General features: G+C 39.0%; 1 protein-coding gene across 1 annotated transcript; it reads right to left on the reverse strand.

Annotated features, from left to right (window-relative positions):
• Positions 1–6,874: 6,874 nt before the first annotated feature.
• On the reverse strand, positions 6,875–15,629 carry gpr146 (G protein-coupled receptor 146). The gene is made up of 2 exons (XM_079252525.1): positions 15,378–15,629; positions 6,875–9,411 (listed from the first exon to the last, which is right to left on the reverse strand). The coding sequence occupies exon 2, from the start codon at positions 9,368–9,370 to the stop codon at positions 8,369–8,371; it is 1,002 nt and encodes a 333-aa protein (XP_079108651.1). The 5' UTR covers positions 9,371–9,411; positions 15,378–15,629; the 3' UTR covers positions 6,875–8,368.
• Positions 15,630–24,326: the final 8,697 nt, after the last annotated feature.

Raw genomic sequence — 24,326 nt, forward strand, 5'->3', positions numbered from 1 at the left:
ATATTCAGTCCACAAATGCCCACACACAGACAAAGGTGACCATCAGCTACACTTACTTTGGATTTGGGTTTTATTGCTCCTCCATGCTGGTCCGGTGCAGAGTCAGATTTGCTAATCCCATGTCCAGGCTTCTCTTCTGCACCACCTGCTGTTTGACCCAACCCTGTCTGGGGATGAGAGGAGGGCGGGGATCCAGAGACGCAAGTAGTAGTTTGACAGCATGCTTCATTAGGGTTTCCTTTGCTTTCCCTAGTTTGTTATTCTAGATTTTGGCCAAACATCCACACAGTTTCACTAGCTCAACACTCTGAGCGCTGATTGTATCAGAAAGAAATGTCTCAGTAGCACATATGAGCAGTGTGGAGTTTTCCTTCTCAAAACTGTGTTGTTATAGAAACCACATATTTTTCCCAATATTTGTTCCTCTGGGTTGTTCAGCTCTTAGTCTTGAAGGGAATGTAAACACACTGCTTAGGACCTTGTTTTTCCAGCATTATGTTATATGCAGGGTAATAAATTGGCAAACTGATGTCAAATCACAGCAAAAACATATGTGCCTACATATGTGACATATGTCACATATGTGTGTCAAACATATGTGCATTATTTAGGAGACATGTTTAATGATTAATTCCATTTAGATCATGCGAGGATAAAACTGTTAGCATTCACTCCCAATAAGTGTGAAACAGAGCAGGCACTACAGGCCCTTCCCTCCCAGGCAAGTAGTAAGATTATAGCATAATACTATTATACAATTACAAATGTAACTATATTATGTTTCCACCCTGCAACTATGGAGATCGATTTGATTTGTTAGCAAGTACAGCGTCCCATCTGCCACAACTGAGCCATCTGTAAAAATAAAAAATGGTACATAGGTGCAAGAACATATCATAGCTATAAAACTGAATCATGTTAGTTTACGTCACTGACAAATATGATGTTGGAGCCATTATTATAGTTTGGGGGGTAATAATCACTGAGTTGATGGCGTGTTTTATCTGGTTGTTGTGGTGATATGGCGCATGGGTTACGTGGATGTGGTTGGTGAAGGGTTGAACTGTCTAAAAGGGGTTGTCAGTCAGCCAAGCTGTGTTTTTTTCCCAGAGAGAAGAGGGCTGGGAAGCGGTGAGTTTGACTGCTGAGTAGGTTCAACTTAAGTGTGCAACATTAAAGGCCGTCTTGTTATGTTTACAACGTTTGCCCCTGCAAACCACATATCATAGTTAATAAACAAAAAACTGAGTCAAATATATGTGCATTATTTAGGAGGTAGGCGTGTCATACAAAAGACCAGTGGCATCTTCTGTCTCTGGTGACTGTGGAAGTCCCATCGTATGTACTGCAAAAAAAAGCCAGAAAGAATTTATTTGTTATAAGAGCAACGCAGGGCAAAGAGATCTTTGTTTTCACACCAAGAGCTGTTTTTATTTAGCCGCTGATAGACAGAATCTGGCTTTGAGGTCTTCACAGGAAGGGAAATCAGGAGAAGTCAAGGCCAGATCCTGAACATTGCCTGAAGGTGTGTGTTTGCAGCTACTAGGACTTTGCTGTGCACCGTATTCAGCAACGTAACATCCAGTAACATGACCTGATCAAAACCAGAAAGCAGAAAGAAACAATGCTTTTCTTTTGTAGGTTTGTTTGTTTGCTTTTTCATGAACTTTATCAACAATATGACAATAATGTGTTTGCATATTTTGATAACAGAAAAGTTATTTCTCCTGTTCAGCAGTAAAAAAGCTTTTTTTTTTTTTTTTTTTTACTGACACTGGCACGCGAGCGTATGGTGCTTGTGCTGACCTGCAGATTGTGAGCTGATGTCACAGGTGGGTAGAGGGGGATTTACAAGAATCTCTGCAACTGGGGGGAAGCACAAAATCACAGAACAAAGACGGAGGAAGGAAGGAGGTCGCTGTGTGTAGGGGTAATGGATTTTTATTTTTATATGATCATGTTTCAATATTATAACTGTAACAGTGGCCATGGATACAAGTCAGTACATTACAATGTTAATAAAAAATGGTATATAGATGCATGTTTTGTTGTCCAGGCAGCACCCACTTTTCTGTCTTGAGGAAGCTGATTTTGGTAGCCAGGGTCGTGCAGCAGTGATAGTCTGACAGGGTCAATGCAGATGCCAGATACCCAGCAGGCTCAAGTTTAGTATTTTAGACAGCGGAGACGAAAGCAGATAATCATCTCTGCAGGTAATAAGAAGAGGATTTTTGATGTCTTTGTAGCTGAAAGGAAGAATGAGGACAGCAAAGAAGTCTGAAAGGTCACACCGTGATCTAGATCTATACACAGTTTCCTCCCAGTTACCTGAAATCTGAGTCGTATAGTCTGCACTGCAGTCATACAGACTTTACATAGATAAGGATAAAGTGGGAATACTGTGGTCATTCTAGGGGAAAGGTGACAGAGACAGTCAAAGAACATACAGAAGAAGTGAAAAATAAAAAGAAGGAGAGGCTGTCCCATTTGGTGGGACCAAGTGACAATATTACTTACAGCCCTCATGTAGGTAAGATTGGATGCAGATGATTTATGATACCAGTGAGGTTGAAAAGAGATTGGAGATGATACACACACCATACCTCTAAGACACTAAAATTCTGCCAGGGGCAGCTGTGGCACTGATTGCACAGCACCTCTTCATTCTAAAGGTTATCCAAAGTGGACGCCTCGTCCACTTTGAACTGCTGATATTAACCTTGTGAACAAATACAAATATATGTAGCAATGTATTGATTTATTCCTAAGTTGCTAGCTCTGTTTTACTGTTTTATGCCTTCTTTTGCCAGTTGTAAGATTCACAGCAGTGTTAGAGGATGCATTCCCTGTCCATGTCCACAGGGTGGCTCACTAGTATTATAAAAAAGTGAACAAGTGACTATGTAAATGCGGGCATGGCAAGAGTAAGACATATCAGTGATATGAGTGAACATACAGCTAAGTCCATCAACAGGTGGGATCTTAAAACGTGTATTATAAAAGATTTACTGGGGGGGGGGAACAATCAAATGCCAAAGTGAAAAGTTAGATTCATGTCGTATTAAAACCTCATGTTATATTTTTAAAATCCATCGCTGTTGTAAGATGTTAATGTTGCTGTAAAGGTTTAAAGAACAATAGCATCCACGTGATATCTGATGAACTAGCAGTGCTGTTAATGGGAAGTTGTGAGGTTTAACTGCTTGTGGTTGGGGGAGAGAATGTGGGAGGTCTAGAGGAGGGAGGGTACAGCACTACAGCATCATCATCTGCCTCCACTTACCAGTCTGATGTGCTGCTGGCTCCATCCGGCATCTCCAACAGCCAGAACCACAAACTCTGAATGGAACATCCTGCCCAACGCAGCCCCTTTGCACTGCTTTCAGGGTCATTTTTTTGACATTTAGCTGATGCTGGGATTTTATTGTTAGCTTATTTTCATTTTTAATTCCTTCAGTCTACTATCTGAAAAGGACAAAACTGAACAGGACTGGCAAGAAAGGAAGGGTGGGTTGTTTTTTCAAGCATCTGCCCTGATCCACTTGTTTCCCCAGAGCCGAAGTGATGTGGTGGGTCAAAGATGAAGACTCCTCCCTGAAGCATGTTGTCTTTTCTGTATGATTCATGTTACTCTGCTCACCAGTATAATCTGTCATATGCAGGATGAGTCTGTTTAGAATGTCTGAACATGTTTTGTTCTTCTTTTTAGGTTCACACTGTGTTCTCTTGCTGCATTTCTACTATCTTTCCTATGTCACATGACCCTTTTTGTTGTCTTCTTTTAACATTGTCTGCACAGCTAACTGTAACCTGCCTGGTCTTGTTCTTGTCTTTGCACTGTAAAGCCCCAATTTTACCCATATTAAGAAAAACAACAGTGGTCTGAGGTCGTGTGTGAAATGTGCCTGACAGCCAAAGAAAACATATAAAGCTGCAAGCCAAATGTTCCGTCTTCTTAGGTGGTCTGATTCTGTTCAGGGCTGAAGTTGACCCTCATGCTTTTGGTCAGGCTGAACCTCTTAAGAAAAAAAGAAAGAAAGAAAAGGAATGGGAAAAAAAAACCCCTAAAATAAAACAAAAGAAGAAAAGAAAAACCCTCAAGATTTTGGCAACACATAAAAAGCTATCTGGACAAGAGGTTTTCCCTCCACGTCTTGTATATGAAACTTGGGATTTGGCATAAAATCTGTTGACTCCAGTTTTACTTTTGTTCTGCCAGATAATGACTTTTATATTGTTAATGTCTGTTGTTTCTGTGTGTTACAGCCTTCTGGTGTTTGTGGAGTGTGAAACTGAGTGTTGCATATTTGAACAAAACTATTACAGGGCATTTTGTGAAGCACAGATAGTTTGTCTGCTGTTAACTTTCAAATTAAGCATAAAATAAATGGAATAAAACTGGCTGACAATGGAGAAACAACTTTGCTTTGTTTGTCTTTTTTTTAACTAGTGCAGTGATGATGCGTCATGATTTTCTGTAACAGGAACTCAGATGAAGCAACAGACTTACTTCAATGCAGATAAAAGCTTACGGTTTGCATCTTTGAGTTAAACATCTTCTCAGAAAGGGACACAGTAACCATGACAACCATATTTAATTCTCTCGACTATAGTTTCCAGATGTAGGATGTCCCCCAGACTCTGATATAAACAGTATGCAATGACAAGAGTAAATATCCTTTTAGCTTAGTCGTCCTGCAGCATGACATTTTAGAGCTTTATGTGTGACTCATTTAATTTTTTCTGTGGTTTATAATTCTGCTAACTTCCTGTTGCAACAATTTATTCTCCTCTTACTCGCAGGGAGACACACAATATGTTATCAAATGCGACTCACAAAACAAAAGATTGTTTTTTTTCACAAGAATGGCAGCAGTCTTGGACCTTCATGCCCACAGAAGGAGAAAAAAAACTTCCCAGAATGTGTGGAATGCTGTCATATCCCCAGTTTGTGTGTGATGGCATTGGATCCTTCCACAAGCTGTGGCATCCACACGCTGAATCTCCGATGGGGGGGTGGGGTGGGGACAGGGACTGCACAACCTGCTTACTGCACAGGCCTGATGAGGGTTAGAAAGATTTTCGGACAAAAATTCAGTGATCCAAATAAAAAAAACATGATTTTGAAGACCAGAACAGTATTATTCTAAAACTATGCTTGTCAAAAAGGAAATGTTAAGAATAACAAAGCAGTTCTAAACTATCTCATACGCAACTGGCTGCATGGTACGTTTCATTTTATGTTTAGTTATTAACTTGAGAGAGAAGAAGGAACATTATATTCATTTTAGTGTTTTAATTAGTCTAGGACTCATTTGACAGTGGGTTTCTTGCACAATCTCCATAAAGCTTTCAGAAAATGGTTTATTTTCTGTTTAGAATCTTCCTGTAGATCACATCTAATATTTACATGCTTACTTTTCGGCATTGTACTCTAAAAAAAAGGCATAACATTTGAAAATAGGTTAACCAGAAGAATTGAGGCTTTGGTGTTCCAATAGCCAACATGCAGCTGCTTACGTTCTACATGAAAGAACTGCGCGGGTGTTTTTACATGTCTGTTTCTTTCAGCCACTAAGTGAGCTAAGTCAAACTGATTTCTGCACGCTGATGGGAGATTTAGGCCCCTCAGAAATAATAAACTGCTCTCAGATTCGAGCGGTCGTCTCAGCTGGGTGAGACATTGAGGTTTGATCATACTTTCCTCTGCAGTTGTGAACATGGTGCTGTAAGCCCATGTGGTGACTGCTAATTATCGCCTCTGGCATGGATTCAGCGTGTCCCATCTCTGAGCAAGATGGCTCCAGAACAGCTTAACACATAAAGTTATTCTATTCTACAGTCATTCAGCAGACGCTTTTATCCAAAGCGACTTACACATGAAGACATGGTGGTAAGTCAGGAAAACTGGTGGTCTAGAAGTTTAAATTGGCATCCTATACATCTGATGGTTATCAGATTTGGATGGAACATGTATGGATCAGCTCCAAGCAGTCTTGCAAAAAAAAAAAAAAAAAAAAAAAAAGAAACAAAAAAAACCAAAAAAAAAAAAACAGGAAATCATGAACATGACTGTCATTCGGTTTGTGTAACTTTGGTTGGATGCATGATTAAAAGTAGGATTTTCCAAACTGTTAGAAACAGCACACGTTTAGCTTCTTGAGCGCTCTTTATTTGTATATTAATGCCTACATGTTTTGATTTTACACAACAATATGTAATTCAGTTGACTTTAATTTGATTAATTAGGTAGAATTTTAAGTTTTAACTTACGAAAGAAGCCATGTTTAACGGTCATAGGCTGGACAGGAATGTCATCTAAATGTCTACCACCTAAATGTTTCAAGGTTAGATTCAGGCTGCTTGTAATCTGCTCATGTAAACTAGTCTGCCTTCCATGTTTAAACAACAGGAAGGAGCAGGACTTTGAGAAGAACTGACAGTAGGATCAACTGTGTCAAATATACACAAGAATTCTCACAGACCAATATATACTGCAGCCCAAAAACAGTCCTTTCTATTATAATCTTAGAGTATTATATTCCTGTTGGTACATTAGGCAACATCTCAGCCTTTATACACTTGCCTTTAAGCACACTTATGGAAACTTTCCAAAGATTTTCCCATCATTGATGCTGAACTCTATAAATAAACTCAGTTGAAAATGTGACTTAAAACTGCCATAAACTTGAGTAATTATCATTCATCTTCTGAGTACCTAATGAATAGCCCACCTGGCAGGCGTATCTGTTTACAGCGTAATCAATAAACTGGTCCACATGTTCAGAAAGCAGGTAATAAAAACAACTCATGCAGAGTGAAGCAATAGACACTGTGGAATAATACATTTTTATTCAGCATTTTATTAGTGGCTTTCATCACTATAAGAAAAGGGTCTGCTTATTCTTTACTAAGTGGCAGATAAGAAAGCAAAGCAGCTTTAATGCACGTGAGCAGCACAACTGTTGGATGTTGTCACACACATTGCTCACAGGTATCTGGAATGTGAGCTTTTCATATTCTGAAAAAGGGGTTTTGATAATGCGTCTATTGTGACTGAGAGTCTGAATAATTCCACTGCACAGAACGTTCCAACCACTCCCGAGGGAATGCACATGCCACCTCCTCAAGGCCTCCTATGTGACCCCGTTTGAGGCTCTGCATGCATAATTCCTGCAGGAGTGAAACAGTTTAAATAAAAAAAAAAACAAAACAAAACAAAACATGCAAGTATATCTGAATTCTTTCGGAACCAAAAACCAAACAACCTCAGCAGAGATCACAAGAGGTATACCGGTTATGTCGGAACCCTGAATGCAAACTTTCTAAGAGCATGTCTTGTGTGGCTTCAAAGTGAGGAGAGTGCATATAAATCGACAGGAGAAAATCTGCTGAGGAACTCGACATATGTGGGAATAATCTCTTTATGCCTGTAAGTGGATCAGAAACACACAGTGAGAAACAAAAAGTTAAATGATGGCATATTTTCATAGCAGTGTTTACTTATTGCTTCAGAAAAGTATTAGCATTGATGGAGAAAAAAAAGAGAATATTTCACTTGGCCTTTAAAATATTATAATTATTACATCTGAAGAAAACTGAACAAGATGAGAAACCATTTTCTCATTTGAATGACTGAGGTTTGGAGGTGTGCAGACAGTTCACACAGTAACGATCCACTGGCAAAGCTACATGTTAGTTTGCTGTGGAGGGATGGTGATAAACCATCCATTAATGCTCTATCTAGCAACAAATGGCTTAGCCTCACATGAAAATGAAAATGTATAGCTTATTGTGTGCTAGGGAAAAGCAACATTATAGAGTTAAAGTTAAATGAAACCACAGCATATAGACCTAATGGTGAAATTTAAGCAGTTGTGCATTAATGAAGCTGCACACTAACACAAACCCACCATCGTGCTACAAGTGTTTGGAGACTGCTTTTAAGCAGGCTGATTTTTTTCTTTTTTTGGTGCCTGTGTGCAACTCTTAGAGAATGCCACAATGTTAGTTAGTGTCTGAGTGAATGTACTAACTTCACCACACTTGAACCAGTAGCCCAAGTGTCTTCGTTGAGAGCTTTACTCACTGACAAAAAAAAAAAAAAAGAAGAGAAAAGAAAGCAGCACTTAGTGGTTTTTGTTTGGTTTATCCAATCACAGCAGAACTAGACAAATCAGATCAAGTTCTGCAAAGTGACAGGAAATTCCACAGTTAGCTATGTCGCTCTTAACACAGTCCAGAGTCTCGAGGAAGCACCAGTCTGATACTGGCTCTGTACAGGAGTGGAGGGGGATAAGTGCTGGCTGGGCCGAGAAGGAGGAGAGGGGTAGCTGGAAGGTCGCCTGTGATCTCCCCGGACAGGATCTCATGTCACCACTTGCTGAACTGTTGAGCGTTCATGAGGACAGGACTGGTCTCTACAATGCAACCTCCTGAGTAGTCGCTGAAGTTTGCTCGAGAAGTTTTTGTTCATCTGCCTATACATGAGAGCCATTGCGAAGCTGCTGGAGAAAGCCAGCAGTTTAGAAAAACATCTCATAAAATAATAGGTGGGAACATAATACGCACCGCTATTATACCCTGGTGAACCGGCTACCGTGTGCACCAGAAGGGTCAAATAATATGGGGTCCACAGGACAAACTGCACGCAGACGGAGGCTAGCAGCAGCCTGTGTATAGATGGGTCCAAGCGAGCGGAGTCCTGATCCAGAGGCGTAGACTCCTTCCTAATGCGCAAAATGAGCACAAAAGCATAAAGCACAGCCACAGCTGGAACCACGTAGCCGATGAACATCATGATGGCATCGGCCGCCTCCTTGTTCTGCATTTTTGAGCACTCAATCATCTTCGTGGATATGTGGTTGCACACATAAAAGAGGAGTGAAGAGAAGCTGGTCAGCACCGCACCGCCCCAGATGAACCCACACACGTGTTTTGTGTTGTACACGCTGGACATGTACGTACGAGGGAGCGCCCGCTCTATGTAGTAGTCCAGACTGAGCAGCGTGGTGGAATACATGATGACCAGAGATGAGATGTTAAAGAGGATGAGCAGGGTGATGTAGATCTCGTTGTTGTACTCCCATGCATGCCAGCGAGTGAAGGTAGAGCTCAGGAGCTCCACGGGAGCCACCAAGTTCAGCACAAGACCTGCGATGGCCATGTTGACGAAATAGACATCCGGCATGGTCATGGACACCTTGTTGGAGAGGTTCACCGCGACCAGCAGCACATTGTAACACAACCCCAGAGGGAAACACACCAGAAGATAGATGAGGGAGAAGACTGACAGGGTGAGACCAAACTCCTGGCAGAGCTGGAAGTCCACAGCGGTGTCCGTCTCATTGTAAACCATGCAGATCCACATCGCTGGGCTCGGACACTGGTCAAGCACTCTCAACAGATCAACTGCAGAGAAAAAAAAAAAAAGAAAGTTGGAAGACGGGAGTTAGTGTGATAAGAAAACAATGCAATGCAGTAATTATAAAAAGAAAATGTTTTTTTAGTGTAGGTCAGTCTGATAACTGAGTAAATTTCCCACTTTTCTGAAGTCCATTTCAATGAGCTGCGTCCCAGTATGTGCTGAAATGTGGCGTCTTCTTTGCATGAGTGAGCTGCCTTCATATAAACTAATTCCTGGAAGGGTTCATGATCCCATGCAGCGATTTACATTGCAAAAATACTGTTTTATTTCTGCTCAAAGAGCCAAATCCAGTGCTGACTTTTCCCTGTTTTCCTTCCACACAAAGATGTCTCCAGATTTTCTGAAACTGAAAGAGTTGTAAACCGTGAAACCTTGAAATTCTTTACAATTTCATGACAAAGAATTTTTTTCTGAATTTGCTCCACAATTTGTTGACACACCTTTGCATAAATGGCTGAACCTTTGCCCAGCTTTTCCTCTGAGAGACCCCGTCTTGTTGGTGCTCTTTATCCTCAATCGTGTAACTTCAATATTTGAAACATGTCCTTCCAGTTGTTTGATTTTTGTAAACTCGCAACTTTTCCTGCCTTTTGTTGCCCAGATCCCAAAACCTTTTGGAGATATGTTCAGTTATTTGCCCCTTGAAATAGCTCAATGTCTCAGTTTCAACAGTGGACGATTCATTTGTTCTACTGTCAATAAAAATATTGGTTTATAAGATTTTTAAATCTCATAATAAACAGACCATCCCAACAAGTCTGGAACTGGTCTTGTATTTTATGAGCCAGTTTGCGTTCTGTTTTGTGAAAAACTCAACCTTTTGTTCTAAAGAAAAACAAACAAACACACCAAAAAAATTAAGGAGCAGATTTTAGCTCTTTTTGTTATTGTTGTCCAAGATGGTGAGAGGAGCAAGACCTTCACACAAGTACACGTCAGTCCACGACCGGGCTATTATGCTCTGGGTAACACAGTTAATTTCACTTGACTGCATATGACTGGCTGAATACAAACGCCTGACACTATGTTTCACTTGCTGGCTCAGCCTCCAAACCTCCACATCTCTCCTGACTGGCTGGAGCAAATCAACTCCTTGTTCTGGTGGAAGAATACAAAACTGCATTTGTCTGACACCTTGGCAAGCTTACTCTGTCTAGCTTTGGCCTTGTATCTCTTCTTCTTGCTGCCACAGACACATGCAAGGACACAGTTGCGTGTGCAGAGCTAGCTTCATGCTCCTAACAGTGTCAGCCAGTAAGATAAAGTGCAACATTTTACAAATGGATGTGGAGCTTCTGTTCTGAGTCAAGCAGAGCAATCATCAAGTTACTGCCAAGTTGACTGGGCTGGGCACGAGGTGATGGGTACATTTACAAAGAATGAAATGCGAGGCAGGTTGTGTTATGGGGTCAGTGAAGAACACATTGTAGGGTGAAGTTCAAGGAAAGTAGGGAGAATGAAAAAGAGAAAAAACTCAGGATATTTCAGCTGCATTTGGAATTAAAATGAGCCGAGCAGAGCAGCGTGGAAACAAAATGCTATTCGGCTTCTTTGCATTAATAACGTCAACATAAAGAATTGCTCAACAAGATTTAGTCAAAGGAAAACGGAAACTATACTGCAGCAGAGCAGCAATAAATCATCCAAATAATCTGCATTTTACGATGTTACTTATGATTTGGCTGAGATGTTTCTACATGAACGCCAAAGCTACTTTTGAAGAATGATTCTTTGATGATAAAATAAGTCTTACAAAGGAAATGCATGCGCCGATATGTGCAGAATTTTCAGGAAACCATTCCTTAGAACAAAGAGCAGGAAGGGATTTTTGTTTTCAGAAAGATAAGTGACAGCGGCAGTAAAAGGGAAACATTCTTCCGTTCAATTACGTAACACCACTAGAGAGAGGGGCTGTTTTGGCCCTAAGCAACAGACACATGAACATAACAGCTCAGTCCCTCTTCCATGGTACCCCTGCTACAAATACCTGTAAAGAAACTGAAGTGGGGGCCTGAGCTATTAGCTGAACTGGAGGTGGATCAGGATCAGAAGGAGAAAAGTGTAGAGTTTGTTTGTGTAAAAAGGGAAAAAATTATATATTTTTTTAACATTACAGAAATCTGGCAGTCCCCTTGTAAACAAAACCATCCGTACCTGCAGCTAGGTGACTCACTGACTAAACAGACATTTAGAAAAGCACACATTTAGAGATTCTCTTCCTCTTCAGACTGTAAAGTTTAGCACATTATCTGCAGTTTGTTCACCCCTTAAACAACCTCTCATCACTTCAGGAGAAAACGACTTCAGGGCAAGTTGGTGATTATTAAAGAGGGCTCACTGCAATGGGGCTGACTCTCCCCATTTATTAAAAATCTACCAGATCCAGGCTTTTCTGCCAGCCTTTCATTAGCACGCTGGTTCACGCGGCAGCTGCAAGTAGCTGCTGGGTATCTTTTCAGAGGTGTCATTGTTTTAAGCACTACAAGAACTTCTCAGTAATGATGGACTTAACTCATCTCAACAATCACGAGTCAGAAGATGAGGCTCCTGCTTCCTACGTTTATATGCACAGTACCTAAAGCAACTGTTCTCACATCCGATTTTATTTATAAAGCCCTTTCCCCCCCAAAAAAGTAGCAAAAAGTTCTACTTTTCATTTCCTATCAGTCATTGTAAAAGAAAAACACACCACCAGCCTAACCCATGTTAAATAAGTGTACAATTAAATGAATGACCCTGATAAGCTAGAAAACAGATCTGAGTTTTATGAGCAGGTTCGTGGGCTGTTTTACACTACACTGATGTGAAAAACTAGAGCAGGCAAGAAACCCCCCCTGTTGAGTCTCCCTGAACTGCTAGCATCTGAAACAATAGAATAACACTGCAAAAGACGACTTCAGCTGTTACTCAGGATGTACAAAGTGTCCTAAAACATGTGTTATGCAGTAAGGAAAAGTGAATGACTTGTAGATTTAGGGGGAAAAAAATAAAGAAAAATACTTAAACATAGCAGCATGTGTTGTGTTTTCGTCAGTTCTGTCATACAGCACCGGTTTCTTGAGGCTCTTCAGCTTCTGCACTCAACATGGTCATAGCGTGTGAAGTTTTCCTTGTTTTGGTTAAATGAAAATGTGAAACGAAAAGTTAAAGCGACTGGCATGCGACATGTTCAGTTACACCTAATCCTTTCATTGTCACCGCCACGAACCTTTTCATGCTTTGCTATGATGAATAGTCAGAAAGAGGACTCTCACTAAAAGATGCGATGGAAATTTTGCAAGTCGAATCTGACAAAAAATAATACATAAACCAAAACAAACAAACAAAAAAAAGACTGACAACAGGCCATACACACTGAATAGCTATAAGGACGACATACGCTCCAGAAGTGGTCAGTTGTCAGTGTGAGGACTCAAATAGGCCACAAAGTCTCAGCTGAAGTATTTTCCACAACTAAACCTAACCAAATGCTATTTAATGCATAAAGTCACGGAGGTCACACCTCTTATTTTTTTTATTTTCTAAAATGGAGATAGGGGGCACATTCTACTGGAAAAGCCCAGTCTGCTCCGATTGGTCAGCTCCGGTGGTCTTATCAAGCACCGCCTACCATTTTGAAATATGGTACCAAGTTTTCCACAGTCTGCATCTAAGCTGTCGCTTCTTTAGCTGTTGTTAAAGTCGCTGCACTTCAGCTATGCGCATTTTACCAGCAACCCATGACAATGAAATCTCTAGTTTTCCACTCAACTGAGAGGGAAAAAAAAAAAAAAAAGTCTACTCCTGACTTGGTGCCAGTGTGGCTTCACTCTATACGGGCTGTGTATGCTATATTCAAAGTAGTACAGGTGCGTTTGCTATAGAGTAATAAAGGTCCTGCATTTTCCTGTTCATGACACGGTCTGCTTTAGAAGAACATGCATGCAGATAGTGAATATGCAGTTATTGAAGCACTATATTACAGACAGGAAAAACTTGCACAAAATGTATTTTCTTTAGAAAATAATTGTATTAAAATTGAATACATCACTGTGTTGATTGTGTTCCCTTATTAGCAAGAAATAAAGCAATGCATGTTTGATAGTACATTTAAATTTAACAGATGAAAACAAAAACAAGACGAGGCCCTTAAACCCCCAGCTGAAAGGTCTTTGTCCTCTTCTTCTTGCACATGACTTTGACTGTAGTTGCAGACCTGCATGAGCCTTGTCTGAACGTTCTGAATGGCTCCATGTCAAAAGTGGTTAAGTTAAATATTCCCAGAGGGGAGGCCCTGCTTCAGCATGCTTCAACCCCACCAAACACGATCTCTTTACAGTGACGCCCATGCGCTTGACGTCCCAGCATTCTGAAGCCAGATCTCGCAGGCTGATGGGAGTAGTGTGACATACTCAGCCCACACCCCGCATATATCCTTACTGGAATTTACAGACCCTCCTCAGAAAGTACTGAATGATGCCACATGATTTGCTATGCGCGTCTACAGTGGAGTAGGAGCAGGAATACGACAGAGAAGAAAAAAATAGGTTACATGGCTCGTTTTCACTCATGCTGTGGCTGCAGTGGCGTCAAAGGTGAGGGATGTGAGTCAATATGGCTTGTGTTTGATTTAAGTCTGTGCAATCTTAAAATTTTGTTCCAAGCTATACATTCACATGAGTTATGTACTTGTCTGGGTCATCAGTTTATCCAAAAATCTTGACTAAGCAACAACAGTTCCTCCCCTTCAAAAACCAGATTTTTATTAATAAAAAATAAATAAAAATAAATAAAAAGACAATGGCAGGAAAATGGTTTTCTTGTATTTTCATTTTTACCCTCCCAACTTCTAATAGACGCTGGTCAAACACAGGTCACTGTCAGGCTCTTTGGCTTCTTTCTGGCAACATGTTTAACCGTGACAGGCATCAACAAAGTCAGAGTTCAATGGTCAGCACAAATCAGGCTTACTGCCTCTAAGCCAGGGCACGCACGCCCATGTCCCCTTTTGGTCACATGGATGAAGTTGACGACAACAAGTGCAAAGCCTAATTCTTAAAGAGTATTTAATTTGGTGATCAGTAAGACCTATTTAAAGAAGCAGCATTTATTCAGTTAATGTGGTGAAATGGTTTAAAAGGAAGAAACTATTTCTTAATGCGGTACAATTCATGTACTGTATCTACAAACCAGAGGCTCAAAATTACCATTTGGGATCAAAGCAAAGCTAAAATTATCAAATGCTTGAGATCTGTAATAAAAACAAACAAGGAAGAAACGATTATGATCCTATTTAAACTATGTAAGATCAAAAGGCTGAATGCAAGGGATAAAATGAGCAAATGTGTCTGTTCTTCATATGCTATTATTCCAATACATTTATTGATTTACTGGTTAAAAGCTGTTCTCTTCCTGCAGCCTCTGTTTATGGTTAACTAAGCAGCTTCACTGTGACATCACATCAGTTTCAGGTTCCAGTGGAGGTTTTCATGTAAACATGCTATGGGGTCTAATTCATAAAGGGAAGTCTGAGTAAAACTCACAATTTTTCCTGGTCAGTGGAGGAGCCTATTACCAGAGAGCCTTCTATTAAACTCCTTCAACTTTTTCCTTGCCCTTGAGAAAGTGGATCCCACGAGAAACATATCCAGGTGTTTTCCAAACGCTGTTAACACTACGGGGTTTCAATAGCCGAACAAAGATAAGAAAAACGACAAGTTGTCTTTAGTTTTGCGCACATCATGCCACCAAAACTTGACTGAGAAGTACAATGTGTAGCCGACTGTCACGTATTTACCTTTATTGAAGCATTTCTGCTGCTAACGTTGGCGCAACTAAAGTGACTTTTACTCGCATCCAAACATCCTCAGCGGCGACAAATTCACGTCTGTTTGCGTTCACGAGACAAATATGAGAGCAAACCACCGCAGGAACGGAAGTAAAATGTCAGAAAAGAGGACACAAAACTCACCACAAACGTATAGGTTTGGACCAGTGGCAAACCTACGGAGGCATTGGGTTTGGATGCAGCATTTCCACTGGCATTTCTGACTTGCTTCTTTAGAAAAAATATAATGGCGAATTTAAAAAGTATGTCCGGTTCTATACGAGCTCACAAAGCATGAAAATAGAAAACCAGCGGGGGGAAAAAAAGCAGTTTTGGTGGATTTCCGTTAAGTCGCCCTCTTCATTTATTCACTTTCCGTACGAGGGTTGGTCTATAGGGGCCGACCTTTCCAGACTTTACTACTGCTGGAGAGCTACAGTGTGTACACACGTGACCCTCCCCCACTATCTCCCCGCTTCGCTTTCTGCTGCAGTTGTTCTATGGTCGCGAGCTACCCCCCTCCCCCTGTGGCCATTCTCTGCTCTGATTGGACAGAGTACAGGGAGGTGGGGCGTGAGTGACACAGGGAGCACGCACGTACAAATTTGGATTTCCTTTAGAGAGGATGGGACAACAAAGAAGTACAATGGACCAGAATTAATCAGTGCAATTTTTTTTTAAGTCATACATCCATGATTGATATGTATATCCTAATTTGGCTGTACATTATTCGTTATCAGAATGTATTTGGAGATAAATAATTTTAAAACAGTCCTTTTAAAAATTAAATGATATGTCTTGCATAATGTGTCCAAAGCAAAACCGACCCGTTTAAAACATTTTAAGCAGGATCAAGGTCAAAAGGGATTATGAAGATTTTACTGTCATGTAAAGTAACCCCTGCCTTGCAAAAACTTGTACAGAGAGTGAGGCCCAAGTATACATGGAGCCACTCGAGGCCCATGTATAACCTAATTTATACCCATTACTGCTCATTTTGTGTTGAGTGGGATACTTTGGTGGTACACAGTTACTATGATCAATTTGTAATTACCAATTAATTTGACTTGTAGATTTTTTTTTTGTTTGTTTTAGTGTAGTAGGAGGCTGAAGTTGCATGAGAAAACAAACATTGGCACGGGGAAATACATGCAGAAAGGCCACAGAGATCAAGATATGAGCTTGGAACCTCCTTTCCGCTCGGCAATAGTGTTAAGTGGTGAACTGGATTTTATATTAAAAATGAGAAAAAGCAGCATTGTAATCATGAAATCTTAATGACCTTATATATCGCAACGGCAGGAAGCCAAACATGTATTTTAATATGTCAGTATGTAAGAATTACTGATATCTATTAGTGATGAGACCATAAAAATTACTTTAAATGCCAAGCGCAGTGGCGATGGACAGTGGCCCTTGGTAGTCACAGTTTGTAAGACATAAACAAGTTTTCTTCTATTTGTGTGGAAGTGACGACTGCACTACAGGTAACTACTTCAAAATTCTGTCTTCTTCTATGTGGCTTTTAAGATGGTGTTTATCTCAAACAGTACTCAAGCACATCATGTTCAACAAACAGGTGCTACAAGTTTAAAACTCAAAGAGCTCTTGCTTCACCTACAGAAGTTTTGTCCATTCAGGGACACCATTATAAAAATGGTGACATAAGTATGGCAGCTACCATATATATATATATATATATATATATATATATATATATATATATATATATATATATATATATATATATATGGCCCCACAGCAAGTAGATCCTATATATGATTTATTCCAAGAGAAGAAACATAACAGTTTTTTAATAAAGTGACTAGATTGTCACGGTGCAGGAAGCAGGACTCCAATTTAGGGAACACAGGTTTGTTAAAGCAAACAAAGGTGCTGCATGGGCAGGAAAACAAAAAAAAGTAACAATGCTAGACAAAAAAAAAACAAAAAAAAAACTAAGTGGTGAACAACACCAAAATTAAGAAAGACAAATCATGACTGTGATCTGGCAATAAAGAAAAGAAACCAAGTCATAAATACACACTGAGAAGAACTTAACCAAATGAGGAACAGGGGATGCAAACCAGCAAATGCAGTAGACAAAGGGATAATCTAGAAAACAAAACTGGAAATGAGAGTCAAAAGACAACCAAGAAGGGGAACTAAGGAACAGACTATTACAGGGAATGAAGAAAGGAATAATCTCAAACTGATAACCAGGACAGCAACAATGCAACAGAAAATCCGTAAAAAAAAAAAATAAAAAAAAAAAAAAAGAAATCTGTACTCACAGATCATGACATAAAGCACAGTTTTTAATTCTATTCTTCTTTTTTTTTTTTTTTCCCAGTTTATTTTGTTGAACCTTGAAATTAAAAAATGATGAATTATCTCCTAGGCATTTGGTCCACTTCTGCAATGCTAAACCTTTACTAACCAATCCAATCTTATTACTTATTTAACCTCAATCCGTCCAGTTTTCTTGACCTTGCTTGAGACTCATTCTGAGGACAACACTGACAAATCATTCTATGAACGGGTGGACTTCTGTACAACTAACTATTTAAAAAATAATTATGTTTCCTACTCTAGACATTCATGCTACCAGACTCCACAGTGCTAAAAGGCAGAGTAATATAGGCTTTCCACTCTGCTAAACAAGTGACAAACATTAGGGTTGATCACTGTAGGAAGCTTTAGAGGAAACTTGTTTACAATGATGAGTACATTTGTGTTGCTTTGCTGAATGGAGTCTTTAAAACAGCTGAGGTTCGCTGCAAAACGTCAGTATTGTAAGGCATATTTTTGCAGCACATGTCATGATTCTGCCATAAAAAGGAACTAAAGCAGGTAGTTCAGTCATAAATCTGGTTTAGGAGACGTTCGTTTAATCAAGAGATTATTCCAAGTCAAGATAGTGTGCCAAGTCTTTAATTTACAGAGAACAATGATTTTGTTTAAATCAGATATTTAAAATGTGAAATTATATTGCAACATTCACCACAATCAGAGGTCAGAGTCAGATTACAGGTACTCATGCATTGCAACTAAATATGATATTTATTTCTGTTCAGCTTGTTTGCAGAAATCTATGTAGCTTTCTTTTATTACCAAACCTCATCCATGACGAGCAATCAACGTAATGTGTGCAGAATGGCAACATCAGGTATTAATCAGGGCTTCAATGTGTACAGATCCATGCCTTAATTTCCTTCTCAGCACCTGAGGGAACTGAGGGGTAGCAACAAATCCCTGAAGTGAAATGCTGAATGTCTAGTATGTAAAGAAAGAATAGATATCTCATTAAACTGTAACTGATTTTTAAACATTAGCATAACTAAAGTTGTGTTCAGTAGTCCCTTTTAATCAAATATCTGTAGCTATGTTTATTAACGTTTTGATCAATCTGAAAAGTGCACCCAGGAATCTGTAAGACAAGCAATTCATTTTTATCAGTCAGATTTATTTAGTGAGTAAATGATTGTTTTTTGTTTTTTATTGTGTCACTTTAAGAATAAAAAAATCCAATGGAAAAAGCAACAATAAATAAGACATATTTGTAGTATCAGTTACTGATAAGAATGGCAGTGTTGAAAGACTAATGTATTTGTCAAGTAATCTCAAGCCATGTATGGCTTAATTTACAATATTTTTCAGTGGTCTGTTCTCTAATTGTAATGGAGTAGATTTTATAGCAAGATACTCTAGGTGTTTTACATTAAATCCATCATTCATTCACCCCAACATTCACATCCTAAATACCCAATAAACCCAAGAGCACTGCATATCATATTTCAGTCATTCAACTTTCTAATTAAAACATCCTTATTTTTGTCAAATTTTGAAAATGACTGACTTATTTGAAATTGTGGCAAATATATGCTTTGTTAAAAAGTTGCATTTCACACTCTTTCTTTGAAAATCATGTCTGGATTTATTTCTTTGTTCTGGATGTCAGTGTGTTGACCTGAATGGCACCAAGACATTGCTTGTAAGTAACTGAAAACAGGACCCACATTGTTTTGCCAGTGCTGTTTGTAATGCCAAAGTTTATGCCTGATTTGCCTTATTTGAGGTTTGTCAGTTTGCAATAACAAAGGGATGTTTTTGTTTTGTTTTGTTTAAGTGTCATGAAGGGGGTTGATATGGTTACGATTATTTGAGACAATACAGTTTGTCATTAAAAGTCAATCACATTCATAAATTTATATTGAATTTATTTATTCCACCATTAATTTAAGGTGTATATCCACATAAACAGATTTTTATTTTTGCACCAATTGTCAATATAAACTATAAACATATAAGCAATTAAAAAAATCCAGCATGAGAATAGATATAAAAAAAAAGTCTGATTTCTGTCTTGAAAGTGGAGTTTTGTCTTATCAGATTATCAGTTGTAATCTCTTAATTTCAGGTGCAGAAAATGCAACAACTGCTTGTTATCTGACAGTGGGAGGTCCTGGTGAAATAACATTAATGCTAATATAATTAACATGAGTGTTTTTACAATTTTCCATGATGTTACTCATCTGTAAAGCAAAGAGAAGAGGCATCAGAATCCATTTCAGAACGGATCTTCAGTGTAAACTGTTTTGGATCTGATCAGATCTCTAGTTTGTGGGACAGCTCTGAAACTGAGGGACTTGTCGCTGCTGATCAGAGAAGGAAGTGTTACCGTTGTCGATGCTTGCCCCAAACACTGAAGTGAAGACGACTGTAATGAGATTACCTTACGGTGCTTAAAGGTGTTCAGACTGTGCTACTTTTTGGTCAGCCAGATGAGATTACATAGATGGCTTTGGACTGATATGTAGTGTAGATATGTAATAATGCAGACATTTGCCAGTTATACACTGTTTGTACAGATAACTTCCACCTGTTATTATGCTTATAATGTGCTTTAAATTAATGACATACCCCTGTTTTATATAAGATGAAACTGTAACAAAAGGAATGAGAGTCATTTGTAAAATGCCCTGAAACACTTGTAAATAACAGGAAGGGATTATTAGTAGCATTAATCCACAGACTTCAGTTTCAGACCCATCAGGCACAAAACTTGTGCCTGGTTAGGTTTGTATGTAGCCCAAACCTAACCAGTCTCTTGTGACTGGTTAGGTTTGGGCTACATACAAACATTAACATTAGGCTTCAAATAACAATAAAATGTTCCCATCTGAAAACTTTACAGTACGGTGACACTACTTTCTTGAATTGTAGACTAACGTAGTTACAACACATTCTGCAGTGACACTGGGCTGGCTGAACATTGCCTCTACTCCAGGAGTATCCAGCTCTGGTCCTCAAAGGCTACAGTACTGCAGATATTCAGTTTGTCCCTGCTCCAACACCTAACTTAAATTAATGATCCATTTGCATTACTGCATAAGCTGTTGGATACATTCAATTAGAGTCAGGTATGTTGGAGCAAGGGCACGCTGAAAACCTACTTAGGATACCCCGCTATACTCACTGCTGTAATGGAAGAACTTTAATGTTACATGACAGGTTAACTTATGTAATTTATGTAATTTACAGTGTGATTTAGTCAAATGAATGTATTTTAAAAACAATGAAGATATACTGATGATTTGAGATGCAATGTGTTTATTTTTAATGGGGATTAAATAAATTAGAAACAAGTTTTTATTCAATTTTAATAGAACACATGAATAAGCACTGTGTACAGCATGAGCATGACACATTCTGAATGGTGATAGAGCTGAAATGTCTTATCTGATAAATGAATACAGTCAGCTGAGAAACATTTCTGCCTCCAGGGATGGGCTTTCACAAGAGATACACAGTGTCCTTTTCCACTGCTGCACCTCAGCTAATGAAAGTCAAAGATAAAAGAGAGAAACTGTGCCTGTGAGTCTGAAACATGAAAGTTATAGAAGTTACTGTGCAGATTAAATCGATATTTAATTTTGCAAGGTGAGAATTCTTCAATGCAATTTTTCAGTCATGCAAAGTTAACAATGCTATTAAGGCTAATCTGACAACAGTTGCTTTTTTTCCTCATTGCACTAAAATTTATTTCAGTGTTTTCATTCACTTGATGTAAAACAGGCATGCCCAACTCAGGTCTTCGAGGGCCACAATCCTGCAGGTTTTCCATGTGTCCCTTTTCCAACACACCTGACTTGTGGGCACCCCTCATATAAAGGCTCAAAAGTAAGGAAGTGATAGCAAACATTCAGTCCTTATTTACACTAAATTAGTTTGTTTCTACTGTATCTGTATTTTCTTATGCATAGTTTACATTTTCCTTTATCCTGTCAGATGTGTAGGTTCAACAAGTCTTCTTCCTGAAGGATTATACTGTAATTTACTATCTCCTACTTTATGTAGACCCTTTGTAACAGAAATAAACAACAATAACATGAAAAAACAAGTTTTGTCTGCCTGTAAAAAACATCTATTTGTGTGTGACAACTCAAAACCTCTGAAAAACACAACCTGGACACTTTGCTTGCTGCCAGTTAAATTTAATAATGTCTGACTTTATAGCATAATTTATAGCCTGTCCATCCACAGCTGTCCTCAAATGAATTCATACATTCAATAAATTGAGTTTAAAAATAGTCAAAATAATGATAATTTTAAAAAAAACAAACAAACAAACAAACAAAAAAAAACAACCTGTCCCTGACAAATTTAGAGAGCTTTAATGATGAGCAGTGGTTCATAATATCTGTCACCAGGTGCAGAAGACTGGTTGAAAGCTACAGAAAACCCCAAAGGCAATCAAAGGATCATTCAACAACAATCCCTGTTTTCTCCCAAACTTTCTTTTATAAAAAGAGATGCAAATACTCAACTGAAAAAAAGCTGTTTCGCAAACATTTCATTAATGCCTCAAAAAACTGAATAAAAAGCATGAATTTACTACCAATTTTGTACCACCTCTTTCTCTGCTGTTGACACTTAGATTTAACAACAGACTTCCTAGCTTTTTAGACCGTTTTGCATCAAATAGAAGCACCAAATCATTTTAATTCCAAATAATAAGTTAAAAAATGGGGATATGTGTATTAACATTGGTTTGCATCAGTGCCTGTGGTGTGTTCGTGTACTCAGGCGGGGGAGAAATTGTGTATTAGTTAAGAACATAGTGGGTATTGGGTTTGAGAACAAAATCACAGTTTATCCCCAACCAAGCTCAGAAATCTATCCCTATTCTTGGAATTCTCAGTGCTGCTGTAAGGCCCTGGTCTGCATCTACTTTCTCCCCAAGGACTTTAGACGACACAACAGCATATGGCTTGTTTACAAATGATAGTCTGGACTCGTCCTCAGTCAGCCCCAGATACACATCAGTTGTTTGCAGACTCGCTTTAGCACCAGATGGTTCCAGACAAATGATATAAGTGTAATGATAATGAATCACAGTCTCTGTGGGCGTCATACAAACTCTGTGATATCTAACGAGATTGTGTTTTATCCTTTTTACAAGGAAACCGGCACAACACTAGAACAGTTATTGATAGGTGATGTTTTCCAATAATTATGACTAATCTCAGCAGCAAACACACCTCAGAACTCGTTTATCTAACACATCGACCTCAGAATTATTTATGTGGGGAGCTGCATGCTCACAGCCAGAAGCAAACTGTACAACACTGTATTACAGTGCACGCCATGCCCATGCATTTAAGCTCAGTGGCCTGGGAGTGCACATTAAGCTCATTAAGTCTGTGGTGGAGATTATGGTGTGTTGCAGACCAGGCACCAACATCCAATAGCTTGGGCGTCTAATCATTTTCATAGGGCTGGGAGGAAGTGGATGGATTAGAGTGGAAGAGTTCCTCTTAGTCACTATCCAGTGAACATTTCCAATTCAGACAGATGGCTGATGGAAGCGCTTGTACTAATATGGGAACTGGCAACAAGAAAATATAAATAACTAATCCAATTTAAAACATACGTTTTTCTTTAAATAATGGAAAAGCTGCCAAAAAATAGCACAAACAGCAAGAGCGCTCACATCCACCCACACCCACATGGCGACAAACAGGCAAGTGAAAGACTTTGCATGATGTTTGCATTTAGCAAGATCGGCAGTGCTTATAGGTGCGCTTAGCTTTCATGGTAATCCAAAACAAGTTTGTAACATAAACATTAGTATGGACCCCGCGGCTTGTTTTTGTTTTGCCATCACAACTGATTATGTCTACACTGGGGTCTGTCATCTGACAGCTTCCTGGAACAAGGTTTTCTGTGTGGAAGGTTGTGTTTCTAGCTTGTCTGGTATGTGCGTGCTCTACTTTTCTGTGTGTGATTTACTGCTCAGCTATCAGACTTGTTAAGATGAATAATTAAAAAATAGTTGTAAAACATCTTTGAACAATAAACCTGGTAGGTGAATACAATTTAAATGTGTTGCTGAAAATGGAATCTGCATTCATGTCCATGTTTTTCTGAGATAAATGATTATTTTGATAGATTTTTTTTGTTTTTATTTTCCTCCATCTGCCTTTCTCCTTTGATTTTTATCCAAAGTTCCATTAGGCTTTTGGTCCTAAAGGCCAAGTAATGTCATACCCAGTTGTGATTCTTTCATTAACCTGGCTCACTTCTTTATTTATGTTGAAACGAGAAGCATGACTTGGCTGGAGATGGTAAATAGCACATCTGCTAAACCAAAGCAATTTCTTTTACTTAAGCCATTGCTGAAGGAGCAAGAACCATAATGGATCATACCTGGAAACTTAAAATACTCAGCCACATTTATTTAAGTAAATCTTGAGAAGTACTTTGACAAATGAGCACACACACCATACACAAAATCATGTTAATATCAAATCATATGCATTTGTATGAGAATATTGCCCGATTTAACTTGTTGGAAGCCTTGAGTTGTAATATTGTTAACAGCAATTTTCCAGTCATTCAATGCACCTCTGTTTATGAGTAAAGTCAGTCCAACTCAACAGCTCATGTCAAAAGAGGAAGAAGTGCCACAAAAGTCCCTATTACCCCCCCCCCCCCCCCCCCCTCCCACTCCATTTCCTGTTTTTGTTTCTTCTATACATCTGAAATTACTATCAGATTTTGATTAGATTAATACCTTTAAATTAAGGC

The sequence above is a fragment of the Telmatherina bonti genome (assembly GCF_933228915.1).
Source record: "Telmatherina bonti genome assembly, chromosome: 14".
NCBI lineage: Eukaryota > Metazoa > Chordata > Actinopteri > Atheriniformes > Telmatherinidae > Telmatherina > Telmatherina bonti.

What these genes read in the sequence shown, in the direction of transcription:
- gpr146 (XM_079252525.1), bottom strand. Translation starts at nt 9,370, where the DNA reads ATGTGGATCTGCATGGTTTACAATGAGACGGACACCGCTGTGGACTTC.